Source organism: Loxodonta africana, chromosome 9 (genome assembly GCF_030014295.1).
Source record: "Loxodonta africana isolate mLoxAfr1 chromosome 9, mLoxAfr1.hap2, whole genome shotgun sequence".
NCBI lineage: Eukaryota > Metazoa > Chordata > Mammalia > Proboscidea > Elephantidae > Loxodonta > Loxodonta africana.
This window is the reverse complement of record NC_087350.1, coordinates 18,698,460-18,714,859: the sequence shown is the minus strand read 5'-3', so window position 1 is coordinate 18,714,859 and position 16,400 is coordinate 18,698,460. Positions and strand designations below refer to the sequence as shown.

Sequence of the window (16,400 nt, the reverse complement as noted above, 5' to 3'; positions counted from 1 at the left end):
TTCCATAAATATTACATCCAAGAATCCTATGGAGCAGTTCTACTATGTAACACATGCAGTCTCAAAAATTCTCAAGAAGTAACTGAATGCTTTGGGAGAATTTAAAGTATTGACACTAAATCTTTGTAGTAAACTTGAAAAAGAGCAGGAAACCTAATTTCCATAGGAGAAAAGCCTATGAGACAGAGAAGAAAGTTGACATGTGAAAGGTAATTAAAGAAAATCAATCTAAAATTCTTCAGGAGTCAACAATGAACAATCCAAAAAAGAAATTCGGAACACAATTCCATTTACAACAGCATCTAAAAGAACAAAATACCCAGGAAAAATGTAACCAAGGAGGTGAAATATTTTACACTGAAAACTACAAAACATTACTGGCAGACTTTAAAGAAGACCTAAATAAATGGAAAGACATCCTGTGTCCATGGATTAGAACACTTAATAGTGTTAAGATGTCAATGCTACCCAAAGCAGTCTACAGATCAATGCAATCCCCAAAATCCCAAAAGTCATTTTGCAGAAATGAGAAAGCTAATCCTCAAATTCATATGGAATTACAAGGGACCCTGATTAGCCAAAACAATCTTGAAAAAACAATAAAGTAGAGGACTCACACTTCCTGATTTCAAAACTCACTACAAAGCTACAGTAATCAAAACAGTGCATTATTGGCATAAGAATAGACATATAGACCACTGGAATAGAATTGAGAGCCCAGAATAAACCCATACATCTAAGGCCAGCTGATTTTCAACAAGAGTGACAAATCCATTCAGTAGGGGAAAGAACTGTCTCTTCAACAAACTCTGGGACGGCTGGATCTCCACATACAAAAGAATGAAACTGGACCCCTACCTCACACCGTATACGAAAATTAACTCTAAATATAACAGCTAAAACCATAAAACTCTTAGGAGAAAACATATGGGTAAATCTTTTTGACCTAGTATTTAGCAATGGATTCGTAGATAAAACACCAAAAGCATAAGCAACGAAAGACAAAACAGATAAGTTATCAAGAAAGTGAAAAGACAACTGTCTTAGTTATCTAGTTCTACTGTAACAGAAATAGCATGAGTGGGTAGCTTTAACAAACAAATTTATTTTCTCACAGTTTAGGCAGCTAGAAGTCCAAATTCAGGGTGCCAGCTCTAGAGGGAGGTTTTCTTTCTCTGTTGGCTCTGAGAAAAGGTCTTTTTGTCTTTTCAGCTTCTGTTTTTTGGTTCCTTGGAGATCTCATGTGTCATGGTATTTACCTTCCCCCATGTGATGGTTAAGATTGTGTGTCAATTTGGCTGGGCCATGATTCTCAGTGTTTATATGTAATCACTCCCAGGATTGAATCTGCTGTGAGTAGCCAACCAGTTGAAAGGGATTTTCCTTGTGGGTGTGGCCTGCATCCAAATATAAGCAGACGTTCTGGCTTTTTTGCTCACTCTGAATCCTGTGCTGCCTCCTGTTCATCTGACCTCTGGCTCTTGGGACTTGAGCTATCAGCTTATCTTCAGATCTTGGAATTCATAGATCTTCACAGCCTGAAAGCGGGAGCCCCGCTCTCTGACCTGCCAATCTTGGGTTCACCAGCCCCACGGTTATGTGAATTGAAAGAAGCCTCTATCCTGATACACAGACTTGAGATATTTCAGCCTCTACAATCACAGGAGCCATTTCTTTGATATAAATCTCTCTATACATATTTATATGCTTTACTGGTTTTGCTTCTCTAGAGAGAACCCCTCTTAAGACATTTGGGACCAAGAGTGGGGTGCCACTCTAACAGACACTTAAAATGTGGAAGTGGCTTTGAAACTGTGAATGGATAGAGGATTGGCAGCAGCAGAGGACTGTCAGCAGCAAAGGACCAGCAACAGAGAGAAGCAAGCAGACAGATGGAGGAGCCTCATACCACCAAGAAAGCAGCGCCGGGGGCACAGCGCTTCCTTAGGACCTGAGTTTCCTGTGCTGATATGCTCTGAGACAAAGGGAAGGCCGATGACTAGGACCTTCTTCCAGAGCTGACAGAGAGAGAAAGCCTTTTCCTGGAGCTGATGCCCTGAATTTGGACTTGTAGCCTACTAGACAGTGAGAGAATAAATTTCTCTTTGTTAAAGACATTCACCTGTGGCGTTTTTGTTATTGCAGCACTAGATGACTGAGACAGAACTTGGTACTGAGAGTGGTTTTAGAGGAAGGAAAATTGTAAGAATGAGATTTCTAAATTGGTTCTCAAGTCTGGTTAGTCTTAAAGATGTTGATGACTCTACTTCCAGCAGTAAAGAGGGCACAGTTAATCTATGGTGTGAGGTGCCAGTACAATTACACAAAATATCATCACGAGTAGATCAGATATTGGTGAAAGGTGAGGCCCAGCATGAACACAAGTGTGATACCTTTCTACAGCTTTGTCAGAAGGAGAAGTAATAAGGAAGCTGGTTGGTTGGTCCTACTTTCGCTAGACAAACTGGTGAAAGAAAGAGATGCACTCAGGGCTTCAGAATCAAAGCTCAAGTGCCACATAAATAACCTTAACGCTCCCACTTGTGCTTTGAAAGAACACCTCATTTCTTGTATTAACAGAGCTGAAGTTGCCAAAAACCAGACCCAGACACAGCCTTATGGTAAGAGTGGCTGAATTACAGCTCCAGCTCAATTGCCAACCTTGAGAGGTGTCCGAAATTAAAGCAAAGGCATTGATTGGGAAGAAATGGGATCCTGAAACTTGGGATGGAGACATATGGGCAGATAATCAGAAAGCTGGAGACACCAAGCCCTTTAATTCTGTTGAATCACTCCTGCCGGCAGAACCACTCCCATCTGAAGAAATTACTTCATGTTTGTCTGCTAAACCACCCTGCCTAGGAAAACCATTAGCCCCTCCACTCCCATCCAATGAGATTAGCCCTAGCCCAGCTGCCTCTAAAGAGCCCTTAGCTGAGTCATTGCCTAGAGCATTGCCTGAGGCAGATGCTTCACAAGACAATGCTGAATGTTCTCAAAACAATTCCACACTACAGATTCTGGCTTCTAGACCTATAACTAGACTTAAGTCCCAGTGAGTCCCAAAAGGTGAAGTACAGACTGTGACCCAGGAGGTGGTATGCTACGATCCAAAAGAATTGCTTGACTTTTCTAAAATGTACAAACTAAAACCTGGGGAATATGTGTGGGAATGGCTATTAAGGGTGTGGGATAATGGTGCAAGGAACATAAAGATGAATCAGTCTGAGTTTATTGATATGGGTCCACTAAGCACAGATTCTTCATTCAATATTTCAGCTCAAGAAGTTAGGAAAGGATCTAATAGTTTATTTGGTTGGATTACTGAAGCATGGATCACCCAGTGGCCTACACTAAATCAAGTTGAAGCACCAGACCTGCCTTGGTATACTGTAGAAGAAGGTATCCAAAGGCTTAGGGAAATTGACATGCTAGAGTGGATTTTTCAGGTTAGACCCACAGACCCACACCTGGAGTACCCAGAGGACACACCTTTTACCACAATAGTGAGGAACAAATTTGTGAAGGGAGCACCAGCATCCTTGAAGACTGTTGTGATTGCTATTTTATGTAAATCAGATTTGACAATGGGAACTGTCCTAGCTGAATTAAGATACCTAACAATAATTGGGCTGATTAGACCCCGTGGTAGTAGGGGCCAAGTGGCTGCACTCAATCGACAAAGACAAGGTGGGCGTGGTAACAGTAATGGACAACAGGGTCAAAGCAGTAATCAGAATAGTCTGACTTATATGGATTTACAGCATTGGCTACTTAGTCATGGTGTTCTTAAGAGTGACATAGAAAATCTACTAATATTTACTTGATATGTACAAACAGGTGAGTTCTAGGTCAGGTGTACAGCAGTGTAACTCAAATCGCCAGAATAGAGAATCACAGTCTCTCAATCAATCCCCAGACTTGAGTGAGTTTAAAGACCCACAGCCCCTTGAATGAAGGGGAGACCAGGTCCCCTTGAGGAAGGACTCCAATACACAGCCAAAAACTTATACTTTTAACCTCTCTCCCAGCCTTCCCCAAAGGGATCTACAGCCTTTTATGAGACTGACTGTTCATTGGGAAAAAGGAAATAATCAGACTTTTAGGGGATTACCGGATACTGGCTCTGAATGGACACTAATTCCGGGAGACCCCAAACGGTACTGTGACCCACCAGTCAAAGTGAGGGAATATGGAGGTCAGGTTATTAATGAAGTCTTGGCTCACGTCCATCTCACAGTATGTCCATTGTGTCCCTGAACCTATCCTGTAGTGATTTCCCCAGTTCCAGAATGCATAATTGGAATAGATATACTCGGCAACTGGCAGAACCCCCACATTGGATCTCTAACAAATAGAGTAAGAGCTATCATGGTAGGAAAAGCCAAGTGGAAGCCGTTAGAACTGCCCCTACCTAGGAAAATAGTAAACCAATAGCAATACTGCATTCCTGGAGGGATTGCAGAGATTACTGCCACCATCAAGGGCTTGAAGGATGCAGGGGTGGTGATTCCCATCACATTCCCATTCAACTCACCTATTTGGCCTGTGCAAAAAACAGATGGATCTTGGAGAACGATGGTAGATTATTGAAAACTTAACCAGGTGGTGACTCCAATTGCAGCTGCTGTTCCAGATGTAGTTTCATTGCTTGAGCAAATTACTACATCTCCTGGTACCTGGTATGAAGCTATTGATCTGGCTAATGCTTTTTGCTCCATACCTATTTCAAAGCACCATCAGAAGCAGTTTGCCTTCAGCCAGCAAGGCCAGCAATATACCTTCACTTGTCTATCTCAGGGCTACATCAACTCTCCAGCCCTATGTCATAATTCAGTCCACAGGGACCTTGACTGACTTTCCCTTCCACAAGACGTCACACTGGTCTATTACATTGACGACATGCTGATTGGACCTAGTAAGGAAGAAGTGTCAAGGACTCTGGACTTATTGGTAAAACATTTACATGCTAGAGGGTGGGAAAATAATCCCAAAAAATTCAGGCACCTTCTACCTCAGTGAAATTTCTAGGGGTCCAGTGGTGTGGAGCATGTTGAGATATTCCTTCTAAAGTGAAGGATTAGTTATTGCATCAGGCTTCTCCCACAACTAAAAGGAGGCACAACATCCAGTGGGCCTCTTTGGATTTTGGAGGCAACACATTCCTCATTTGGGTGTGCTACTCTGGCTAGTTTTGAGTGGGGCCTAGAACAAGAAAAGGCTCTGCAACAGGTGCAGGCTGTTGTGCAAGCCATTCTGCCACTTGGGCCATATGATCTAGCTGATCCCATGATGCTTGAAGTGTCAGTGGCAGATAGAGATGCTGTTTGGAATCATTGGCAGGCCCCTGTTGGTGAATCACAGCTCAGACCCTTAGGATTTTGGAGCAAAGCACTGCCATCCTCTGCAGATAGCTACTCTCCTTTTGAGAAACAGCTTTTGGCTTGTTACTGGGCCTTAGCAGAGACTGAACGCTTAACCATGGGACACCAAGTCACCATGCGGCCTGAATTGCCCATCATGAACTGGGTGTTGTCTGACCCGCAGAGTCATAAAGTTGGACATGCACAGCAGCACTCCATCATTAAATGGAAGTGATATATACGAGATCGGGCCCAAGCAGGACCTGAAGGCACAGGTAAGTTGCATGAGGGAGTGGTCCAAATGTCCATGGTCTCCACTCCTGTCGCATTGCGTTCCATCTCCTAGTCTGCACCTTTGGCTTCATGGGGAGCTCCTTATGATCAGTTGACCGAAGAAGAGAAAATCTGTGCCTGGTTTACAGATGGTTCTGCGAGAAATGCGGGCACCACTCGAAAGTGGACATTGGCAGTACTACAGCTCCTTTCTGGGACCTCCCTGAAGGACAGTGGTGAAGGGAAATCCTCTCAATGGGCAGAACATCGAGCAGTGCAACTGGTTGTTCACTTTGCTTGGAAGGAGAAATGGCCTGATGTGTGATTATATACTGATTCACGGGCTATAGCCAATGGTTTGGCTGGATGGTCAGGGACATAGAAGGAACATGATAAGAAAATCGGAGACAAAGATTTATGGAGAAGAGGTATGTGGATAGACCTCTCTGAATGGGCCAATGAAGTGAAGATATTTGTGTCTCATGTGAATGTTCACCAAAGGGTGACCTCCGCAGAGGATGATTTTAACAATCAAGTAGATAGGATGATGTGTTCTGTGGAAACCAGTCATCCTCTTTCCCCAGCTACTCCTGTCATTGCTCAATGAGCTCATGAAAAAAGTGGCCATCGTGGCAGGGATGGAGGTTATGCACAGGCTCAGCAACATGGACTTTCACTCACCAAGGCTGACTTGGCTATAGCCACTGCTGAGTACCCAATCTGCCAGCAGCAGAGACCAATGCTGATTCCCCGATAAGGCACCATCCCTCGAGACGATCAGCCAGCAACCTGGTGGCAAGTTGATTACATTGGACCACTTCCATCATGGTAAAGGCAGTGTTTTGTCCTTACTAGAATAGACATTTACTCTGGATATGGATTTGCCTTCCCTGCACATAATGCTTTTGCCAAAACTACCATCCATGGACTTACAGAATGTGTTATCCACCAACATGGTATACCACACAGCATTGCCTCAGATCAAGGGACTCAATTCACAGTAAATGATGTGCAGCAGTGGGCCCATGCTCGTGGAATTCACTGATCTTACCACGTTCCCCATCATCCCGAAGCAGCTGGCTTGATAAAATAATGGAATGGCCTTCTAAAGACAATTACAGCACCAGCTAGGTGGCAATACCTTGCAAGGTTGAGGCAGTGTTCTCCAGGAGGCTCTATATGCTCTCAACCAGTGTCCAATATATGGTGCTTTTTCTCCCTTATCCAGGATTCATGGGCCCATGAATCAAGGAATGGAAATGGGAGTGACACCCTCACTATTACCCCTAGTGACCTACTCTCAAGATTTTTGCTTCCTGTCCCTGTAACTTTATGTTCTGCAGCTCTAGAGGTCTTAGTTCCAAAGGAGGAATGCTCCCACCTGGAGACACATCATTGATTCCACTGACCTGGAAGCTAAGAATGCCACCTGGCCACTTTGGTCTCCTTATGCCTCTGGATCAACAGGTAAGGAAGGGAGTTACCGTACTGGCTGGTGTGATTGATCTTGATTACCGAAAGGAAATCAGATTGATATCATATTATAAAGAAGAGTATGTCTGGAATGGAGGAGGTCGATTAGCCCATCTCTTAGTACTACCATGCCCTGTGATTAAAGTCAATGGAAAACTACAGCAATCCAATTCTGACATGACTACTAATGACCTAGACCCTTCAGGAATGAAGGTTTGGGTCACCCCACCAGGCAAAGAACCAAGACCAGCTGAGGTGAAAGGGAATACAGAATGGGTGGTGGAAGAAGGTAGTTCTAAATATCAGTTATGGCCATGTGATCAGTTGCAGAAATGAGGACTGTAATTGTTATGAGTATTTCTGCTTTGTATGTGTGCATCAAATATTTTTGTGTTCTTCACTTATAAAATATAAGATGTAAACAGGGCTAGTACATTTTCAGTATGTACGCATGTTAGTTGTATCATGTTAGGCGCAAATATAACTTTATGATTGTCTTTATTCAGAGATTATGTATGGTTTAAGGAGATGTATACATGTGCCAAGTTGACAAGGAGTGGACTGTGATGGTTAAGATTGTGTGTCAGCTTGGCTGGGCCATGATTCTCAGTGTTTATATGTGATCACTTCCATGATGGAATCTGCTGTGAGTAGCCAATCAGTTGAAAGACCGTTTCCTTGGGGGTGTGACCTGCTTCCAAATATAAGCAGATGTTCTGGCTTTTTTGCTCACTCTGGATCCTGCACCGCCTCCTGTTCATCTGACCTCCAGCTCTTGGGACTTGAACTATCAGCTTATCTGCAGATCTTGGAATTCTAGATCTTCACAGCCCCTCTCTCCGACATACCAATCTTGGGTTCGCGAGCCCCTGCAGCTACATGAATTGAGAGAAGCCTTTATCCTGATACACGGACTTGGGATGTTTCAGCCTCTACAATCGCATGAGCTGTTTCCTTGATATAAATCTCTCTCTATATATATATACATTTTACTGGTTTTGCTTCTCTAGAGAACCCAGCCTAAGACAACCACAAATCAAGCCTTCCCTGTCCCCCTCCCCCTTGAGAGCAGATTGTTAAACATTTACCAGTATACCATTGGTTAGAGGACCAAAAAAAAAAAAAACAAAAAAAAAAGGTAGCCCCCACGTCGAAGCTCCAAGGGTCTTGGTCTTACCTATCCAAGAGCTCCTGCCTGCTGGGGAGAAATGAGGCAGCCAGGGATGAGATTTGCCAACTTCAGGATATCTATGGCCTGAGTACCCAGACCTGCAGATTCTCCTCCCCCTTGCTAAACCAAAATAATCAAACCACTTGCCATTGAGTCATTTCTGACTCCTGGTGACCCCATGCATATCAGAGTAGAAATGTTTCATCAGGTGGCCTTTCAGAAATAGATCACCAGGCCTTTCTTCCAAGGTACTTCTGGGTGGACTCAAACCATCAACCGTTCAGTTAGTAGCCCAATACTCAACGATTTGCACCACCCAGGTGGTCCCTTCTCTCTTTCTACATATTTCTTTTCCCTGGCTATACTACTACTCAGTAGCACACCCTCTGGTATCACCACCCATACCATGAGAGAGAATCTTGAGTGTTTCAATAGCAAGGAAGAGCTAGCTAAGCCTCACTAGGGCCACCTGCACACCTGTCCCCATTATTTCAAGAAGAAGTTACAAGTTACCAAGATTTCATGGGCAAGGCAGCCACAGTTTTCATCTCCATTCGTAACATAATTCAGCGATTCTTGAACAAACTCATCGGCACTCTTGGTTATTATGTTGATATTTATATGCTTTGTCATTGGGGTCGAAATACCATATGGGGTCAGCACCTACAATGGGAAATAAAGGCCGTAACACAGCAGCAATCCATCACTGAGAAAGACCCTGAGAAATCAGCATGCACTTTGCCATCCCTCCATTTTCCAACCCTTTTCTTCCTATGAAAAATTTCAGGATCCCAAATGATTAAACCATGACATTTCATGGTCCCAAAGCCATGAAAAGGCGCAGAGCTGGCACAGAGCTTGGAATCAGAAAATTTGGCTTCCGATTCTGACTTTGTCACTTGAGATCAGGATGTAAACACACAACATCAGGTGGCCTAACTACCCCTCCCTCCCCAGCAAGCACATAGGGTGACTGTGAGGTCATGAGCTATCTCTCAGAATATGGTTGCCAGATTTAGATATAAAAATAAAGGACACCCAGTTGAATTTTAATTTTTAATGTAAGTATGTCCCAAGTATTTTATGGGACACATTTATACTAAAAAATTACTCATGATTTATCTGAAATTCAAATTTAACTGGGTTTCCTGTATTTTATCTGTCAATCCTATCCCAGAAATTTATTTCTAATACATATACCAAGGTTGGAACAATCCACTTTCACACTTCAGTTAGGAGCTAAGAATAGCATATACCTCATAATCTTCCCTGTTACGGTAAGAAAAATAAGCAACCACTCATGGTGCCATGAAAATCAAACACTATGTTCCCACCTGTGGTCTAACCAACATTGTGGCCTGGTGTGAGATTTCCTAATAGGGTTTTATTGCTTTATTCCCAGACACATAGCACTCAGCATCTTTACAAAGAGGAAAGATCCACGCTCGTTTCCTTAGTTTTATTTTTCTTCACATCACATTTGAAATTCTCTTCACATCACATTTGAAATTACATTGCATCATAATGCTGTGATTAATTTGAATAACACCTTTCTTCCTAGGCTGTCGAAGTGCTACTTTTTGATTACCTAAGGAATGCACATTCTCAACTCCAGTTTCCAGTAGGGGAAAAAAAATTATTATTTTTATTCCTGTAGTATGCTTTGGTTGACAAAATATCTTTATGTACAAAACACCCCCTGCCGTCAAGTCAGTTTTCATCACAGTGATCTTATAGGACAGAGTAGAACTGCCCTGTAGGGTTTCCAATGCTGTAAATTTTTACCAAAGCAGACTGCCACGTCTTTCTCCTGCAAAGTGCCTGGCTGATTGGAACTAACAACCTCTTGGCTAGCAGCCAAGCTCTTACCCACTGGGCCAGCAGGGCTCCTCGCCATACAAAATAAAAAATAGGGACTCAATAAATATTGGTTGAACTTGGGTGCTTATTTATTTATTAACCAGTTGTGGAGTTGATTCCAACTCATGGCAACCCCACATGTGTCAGAGTAGAACGGTGCTCCATGGGGTTTTTAATGGTTGTTTTTTAGAAGTAGATCACCAGCCCTTCTTCCACAGTACCTCTGGGTGGATTTAAACCTTCAACATTTCGGTAGTAGCCAAGCACATTAGTCATTTCTACCACCCAGCGTCTCAAATTTACTTATTAGTTCCTCACAATAACCCTGAGAAGTAACCAGGCATTATAAACCCCTTTTCACGGGCTGGGAAGCTGAGGCTCATAGTGTTTAAGCAGACTATCCAGGATCACTCGGATGGTAAAGGCAGAGTTGGAATTTGAAAATCAAACTCAAGTCTCCGGTACATACTTCCTCATCCATTTAACAAATATTTATTCAACACAAACTATGTATGTGTTTAGAGATATCAAGTGGTTTCTGAAAGCTCACAGAGTCTTCTCAGCTTCTCATACTTTCTAGGAGAGTAGCTCCAAAACTTCTGCACTAGGAGAGAGGCACCAGGAGATGCTCTGCATCTCCTCCCCACCCTGCTGCCCCGTGGAGCTCACTAACTTGGAAGCTACAGCATCTCCAGCTCACAATTATCAAGATCAAGACAATGCTAAGAGTGTTACATGACTAGGAAGCAGGTAGCTCTGGGAATCATTAGTGTGGCTCACCAAATATTTCTGGCTTCCTTCATCTGGACACTGATGGAATTGCACTTCCTGAGCCCCTGTGGTGGGACCACATGACCAGAACTGGCCAACGAATTATAAACAGAAGTGGCATGTGTCATTTCTGGGCCAGAGCACTGAATTGTCAAAGCAAGATCCTCCAGAACTCTGGCGTGTTAATTCACAATATCCAAGATGGTGGATTATAGTCGCTGCATCACTATAACAAGTTTATCCCCTCTGCCAACTAACAATGAAAGGGTAGCATGAATGAGAAATAAGACCTTGTTGTTTTAAGCCACTAAGTTGTTTGGGGTTGTTTGTTACTGCAGCAAACTTAGCCTATACAGACTAATACTGTTGCAAAAGAATTCATCTTCAGTTGGGTGTTGGAGGATGGATAGCATAGGATCAAAGGAGGGAGAATCTCTGATGGATGAAACCTTGGTTAGGGGCAGAGAGAGGTACTGTGGTAAAGTGGTGTGGCTGTTACATCGCTCACTATGGCTGGGAATACTATGTTATTTGCAAAATCCCTGCCATTAATTCATATCTGCCTATTTAATAAGCTTTATCCTTGTATCTGGCTGATGTAAAGGAATAGCTGCCTAAGATATTGTCTTAGTCACCTAGTGCTGCTATAACAGAAATATCACAAGTGAATGGCTTTAACAAAGAGAAGTTTATTCTCTCACAGTCCGGTAGGCTAGAAGTCCGAATACAGGCGCCAGCTCCAGGGAAAGGCTCTGTCAGCTCTGGAGAAAAGTCTTTGTCTTCAGTCTTCCCTCATCCTGGGAGCATTTCAGCATAGAAACCTCAGGTCCAAAGGATATGCTCTGCTCCTGGTGTTGCTTTCTTGGTGGTATGAGGTCCCTAACTCACTGCTTGCTTCCCTTTCCTTTTATCTCTTGTAAGATAAAAGGTGGTACAGGCCATGCCCCAGGGAAACTCCCTTTACATTGGGTCAGAGGTGTGGCCTGAGCAAGGATGTTACATCCCACCCTAATCCTCTTTAATATAAAATTACAACCACAAAGTGGAGGATGACCACACAATACTGTGAATCATGGCCCAGCCAAATTGATAAACACATTTTTGGGGGGACATAATTCAATCCGTGACATTCCACCCTTTGCCCCCCGCCAAATCACATCCTTGCAACATGCAAAGCATATTTACCCCTTTGTATCATAGCAAAAGTCTTAACTCCAAGTCCAAAATCTAAAAATTCTTCTGTGAAATCTAGAATACAAGTTATTTGCTTCCACAGGTACAATGGTGGAACAGGCACAAGCTAGACATTTCCATTACAAATGGGAGAAACTAGAGGAAAAGAAGTGATAACAGGCACCAAGCAAGTCAGCAGAACACATTACATTACTTTAGCCTTCAAGGCTTTGAAAATAATCCTCTGTTCTCTGAGACATTTCACACAATGGCCCTGCCCTCCAGACTCTAGGTATTGGCCATACTCGCCAAATTCTGAGTGGAGAGCCCTTGGCCCTGGGCTCCAGCTCCGCCTTCCAGGCCCACTGGGACAGCAACTCTGCTCCCTCGGCTTTAGGCACACCATTCTATTTGTCCATCTGAGTGGCAGCTCCACCCTTAGAAACACCAGAGGTCATAGCCATGCAGTTTGAGACTGAGATAGCTCAGCTTCTTGTGTTCCTTGTCTCTTTTGCTTCTGTTTCCTGGTTTCTTGGCCTCTCAGCTCCTTTGGCTTCATGCCTGCATCTGCTTTGCTGAGGCAAGTGTTCCAAAGCTCTGTAGCTCCATCGGTAAGTGCCTGGAGGCACCCGACTCTGCCAGGAAGCCTCCTGCGCATAAGCACTCAGCTGTCTTGCTCTGTGGGTCAGCAAGCCTAACTCCACCAATAAGTGCCCGGAAATACCCTACTCCACCAGGAAGCCTCCTGCTCATGGGCACTCAGCTCTCTCACTCCATGGGTCATTTCCAGTGCTGTCTGGAGCTGGTCTCCTGGTTCTGCTGCTGGTGGTTCTCTGCTACTGCTGCTGGTCCTCTGCTGCTGTTTCTTACCATCTGCACCTTCTCTGAACACCCCACTCTCTTGGTACCAAATTCTGTCTTAGTCATCTAGTGCTGCTGTAACAGAAATGCCACAAGTGAATGGCTTTAACAAAGAGAAGTTTATTCTCTCACAGTCCAGTAGGTTAGAAGTCTGAACTCAGGTGCCAGCTCTAGGGGGAAGTCTTTCTCTCTCTATAGGCTCTGGAGGAAGGTCCTTGTCAGTAGTCTTCCCTTGGTCTGGGAGCATCTCAGTGCAGGAACCTCAGGTCCAAAGGACATGCTCTGCTTCCGGTGCTGCTTTCTTGGTGGTATGAGGTTCCCAACTCTCTGCTTGCTTTGCTTTCCCTGAATCTCTTGTAAGATAAAAGGTGATGCAGGCAGTACCCCAAGGAAACTCCCTTTACATTGGATCAGGGATGTGGCCTGAGCAAGGGTGTTACAACCCTCTTTAACATAAAATTACAATCACAAAACGGAGGACAACCGCACAATGCTGGGAATCATGGCCCAGCCAAACTGATACACACATTTTTGAGGGAACATAAGTCAATCCATGACAGATATTCTCCAGTGGGCTTTTTGTGCGTGTGTGTGTGTGGTAAATATATGTGGAATAAATTGTTTGCCTGGTCAACACCCTTCGCATGTACAATTCAGTGACCTTAGTTATGTCTCCTTATGTCAGTAGTTACAAAAATCAGTATGTGCCGCAATACATTTTAAAACAGAAATTTGAGTGTGCCTTTCTCATTTCCAATAGCATATCATAAAACTTCTTCCCAAATAACAGTAACGAAATGAAGCAAAAAACCTTTCTCTAAATTGCATATTCTAAGTTGCAGAAGCCGCTCTACTCCAATTCTGCTGCTGAACCATTGGAGCTCGGAGACATCATATGGCTCAGCCCACAGGTAGCCATGACAAGCCAGCTCTGTTTACAGTTCAGGACAGGATGATGCCTGTCTCAGTTCCCTGCTGTTGTAGGTGAAAGGGGAAACAAAGCCCGCCTTCCCTACTGTTCAAGAGCCAGAGTGTGGGGATGAACAGCCCCCATGGGACACACACACACACACACACACACACACACACACTTAGTTAAGAGTCCCTCGCTTTTTTCCAACAGGGACTAAGTGCCCATTTCTCTTGTCCCTGCTCGACACCTCTTCCCACTTAAGCCTGCTTCCTGTACCAAGCTAAGACCCTGATTTATGTTCTGATGGAGCATCAGGGATTAAGGGGGGTTGATAGCACCTCTGGGCAATCACTCACATGGCCCCATTTCCCTCTCCAGAACCCAGGCCATGATTGAGGATGGCAGCAATGGCTGGGGGCAGCCAGAACCACAGTGCCTGCAGCTGCCACCATGATGGTTCACAAGAACTCACAGGGCTTCATGCAGACCATCCTCCCACCTCACCCCCGCCCCACCCTGGGCCATGGTTCTACAGGGAGCAGGGGCTCCAACTCCACTGGGAATCCAGGGGTTGGTATTCCCAAGAACTCAGAACTATTGACCTTACCTGTATAATGATTCCTTTCGCTCTATATTCCACTTGGAGTGCCTTGGAAAAGGTACACATAAAAGCCTGGAGCATTGAAGAGAAAGATGCCTAAGAACCAAAAGCTTGCTTTCTCCCACCAGAGCCAACTTAACTCAGATTTCAAAGGGCACCACAAGAGCCTACCTGCTCCACCTTAAAGTACAGCAGTGTGTCTTAATGGGAGTCAGTATTTCATTTCTACCAAGATGTTTCCCCAACCTTTGTCTGGGAAGGGTTCCCTCGATCAGTGAGAATATATATTTTGCAATAAATGCATATCTAGAGCCACTGCAAGGAGCCCTCGTGGCACAATAGTTAAGCACTGGGCTGCTAACTGAAAGGTTGGTGGTTTGAACCCGCCCAGCTGTTCAGTGGGAGAAAGACCTGGCGATCTGTGTTCCCATAAAGATTACAGCCTAGAAAACTCTCTGGGGCAGTCTACTATGAAACATTGGGTCACTATGAATTGAAAATCGACTCAAAGGCGTGTAAAAACAACAGGGCCACTACGTGGAGCCTAGGTGGCATAACAGGTCTGCGACTGGCTGCTAACCAAAAGGTTGGTGATTCAAAACTACCCTGTAGAAGAAAGGCCTGATACTCTGCTTTTGTAAAAATTACAGCCAAGAAAAACCTATGAAGCAGTTCTACTCTGTAACACAAGGGGTCGCCATGAATGGAGGGTAGCAACAGCAGGGCTACTACATACAGGTTAATCTACCCAGCAGAAGCTGTCCCTTGTCTAGAGCACCTCTACTCTCTCCTTCTCCCCCTCTACTAGGGTTTATTTTAATAACTAGGCATGGAGACACCAGGCTAGGCCTCTAGGACTGGAAGGAAGCTATCATTGTACTTGTTAGCAGGAAGATACCAAGGGTTTCCAGCCAAGGAGGTAAATGGTGACTGGAATCCCTCAGGGACCTTGCCAAGACATGCTGCTGCAGGGCTTCATCATCCCAGAGGGGGCGCCTTTTCTTCATTTGCTCAAAGACCCCTCTTGGCTGCTCTGCCCCATGCATGTAAGAATGTCTCCAGGCAAATCTTTTCATAAACTTGCCTGGTGATTCAAAGGAAAAAGCCAACTAGGAAAAACAGAGGAAGAAGGAGGAGGGGACTTGGACTTCATGATGTCACTCACCTTGGAAGCTGCATACAAAGAGTATAGAGGCCAAGGAAAGAGGGCTGTTCCCGAAGAAATGTTCAAGATGAGTCCTTTCCGCCTAAATGGCAAAGAAGCAAAGTTTCAGTTGGTTTGCTGCAGGGTAGAAATAAAACAAAGAGACTTGTCTAACTCTCTGAAAACTCCCTTCTCTCTAGGCTTTCTATGTATTAAGTGCTCCGTTTCCCAGAGCTGTGAGTAAAACTTCCCTACCTCATTAGCTAGATGACGCCAGAGGCTAGATGATGTCATGAGCTAGATGACGTCATCCTCATAATAACATCACTCTTAGCATTCCTTTGCACAGTAAGGGCTTTTTACGGGAAAGAGAGACCCGTTACAACAAAGATCTCCCCACCAAAATACAGATAACCAACTCAGTTTGGACAAGATTCAAGGAGGCATTTTTCTCTCTCAGATATAACTGTATGACCTCAAAGGTCCCTTCTGACTCATAAGATGACCCACAACAGCACCGATGACCTATGGTAGAATGCTGCACTGGATGGTATTTGGTGATCTATCATTTGCTCATACAGGCACCCTTACAAAAGTCTCCAGGACTTTTGAAGTTTAAAGTCCTTAATCCTTCATGATGACATGGGTGCAATCCGGAAAAAAGAAAGAAAGAAAGAAACATCTAATTAGAACATAAGGTGATGCCCCTCTTTCCTCTAGGGACAAGAAGACTGTCAACCATTTGCTTTTAATGAGCATTGTTGTTAGCTACAGTCGAGTCAGCTCCAACTCAAGGC

At 44.1% G+C, this 16,400-nt stretch overlaps 1 protein-coding gene across 7 annotated transcripts in view; it reads right to left on the bottom strand.

Moving 5' to 3' along the window:
* The window catches only part of HSD17B3 (hydroxysteroid 17-beta dehydrogenase 3), an 87,366-nt gene that overhangs the window by 35,825 nt on the left and 35,141 nt on the right, over positions 1 to 16,400 (bottom strand). For 6 of the 7 annotated variants that reach the window (XM_064291133.1, XM_064291130.1, XM_064291132.1 and 3 more), the window contains exons 8-10: positions 15,625 to 15,706; positions 14,466 to 14,531; positions 8,794 to 8,943 (exon numbers count right to left, since the gene is read on the bottom strand). In XM_064291133.1, coding sequence (XP_064147203.1) covers positions 8,794 to 8,943; positions 14,466 to 14,531; positions 15,625 to 15,706 — 298 coding nt within the window. The remainder of the gene's footprint in view (positions 1 to 8,793; positions 8,944 to 14,465; positions 14,532 to 15,624; positions 15,707 to 16,400) is intronic. The other variant, XM_064291131.1, reaches the window with a different exon arrangement.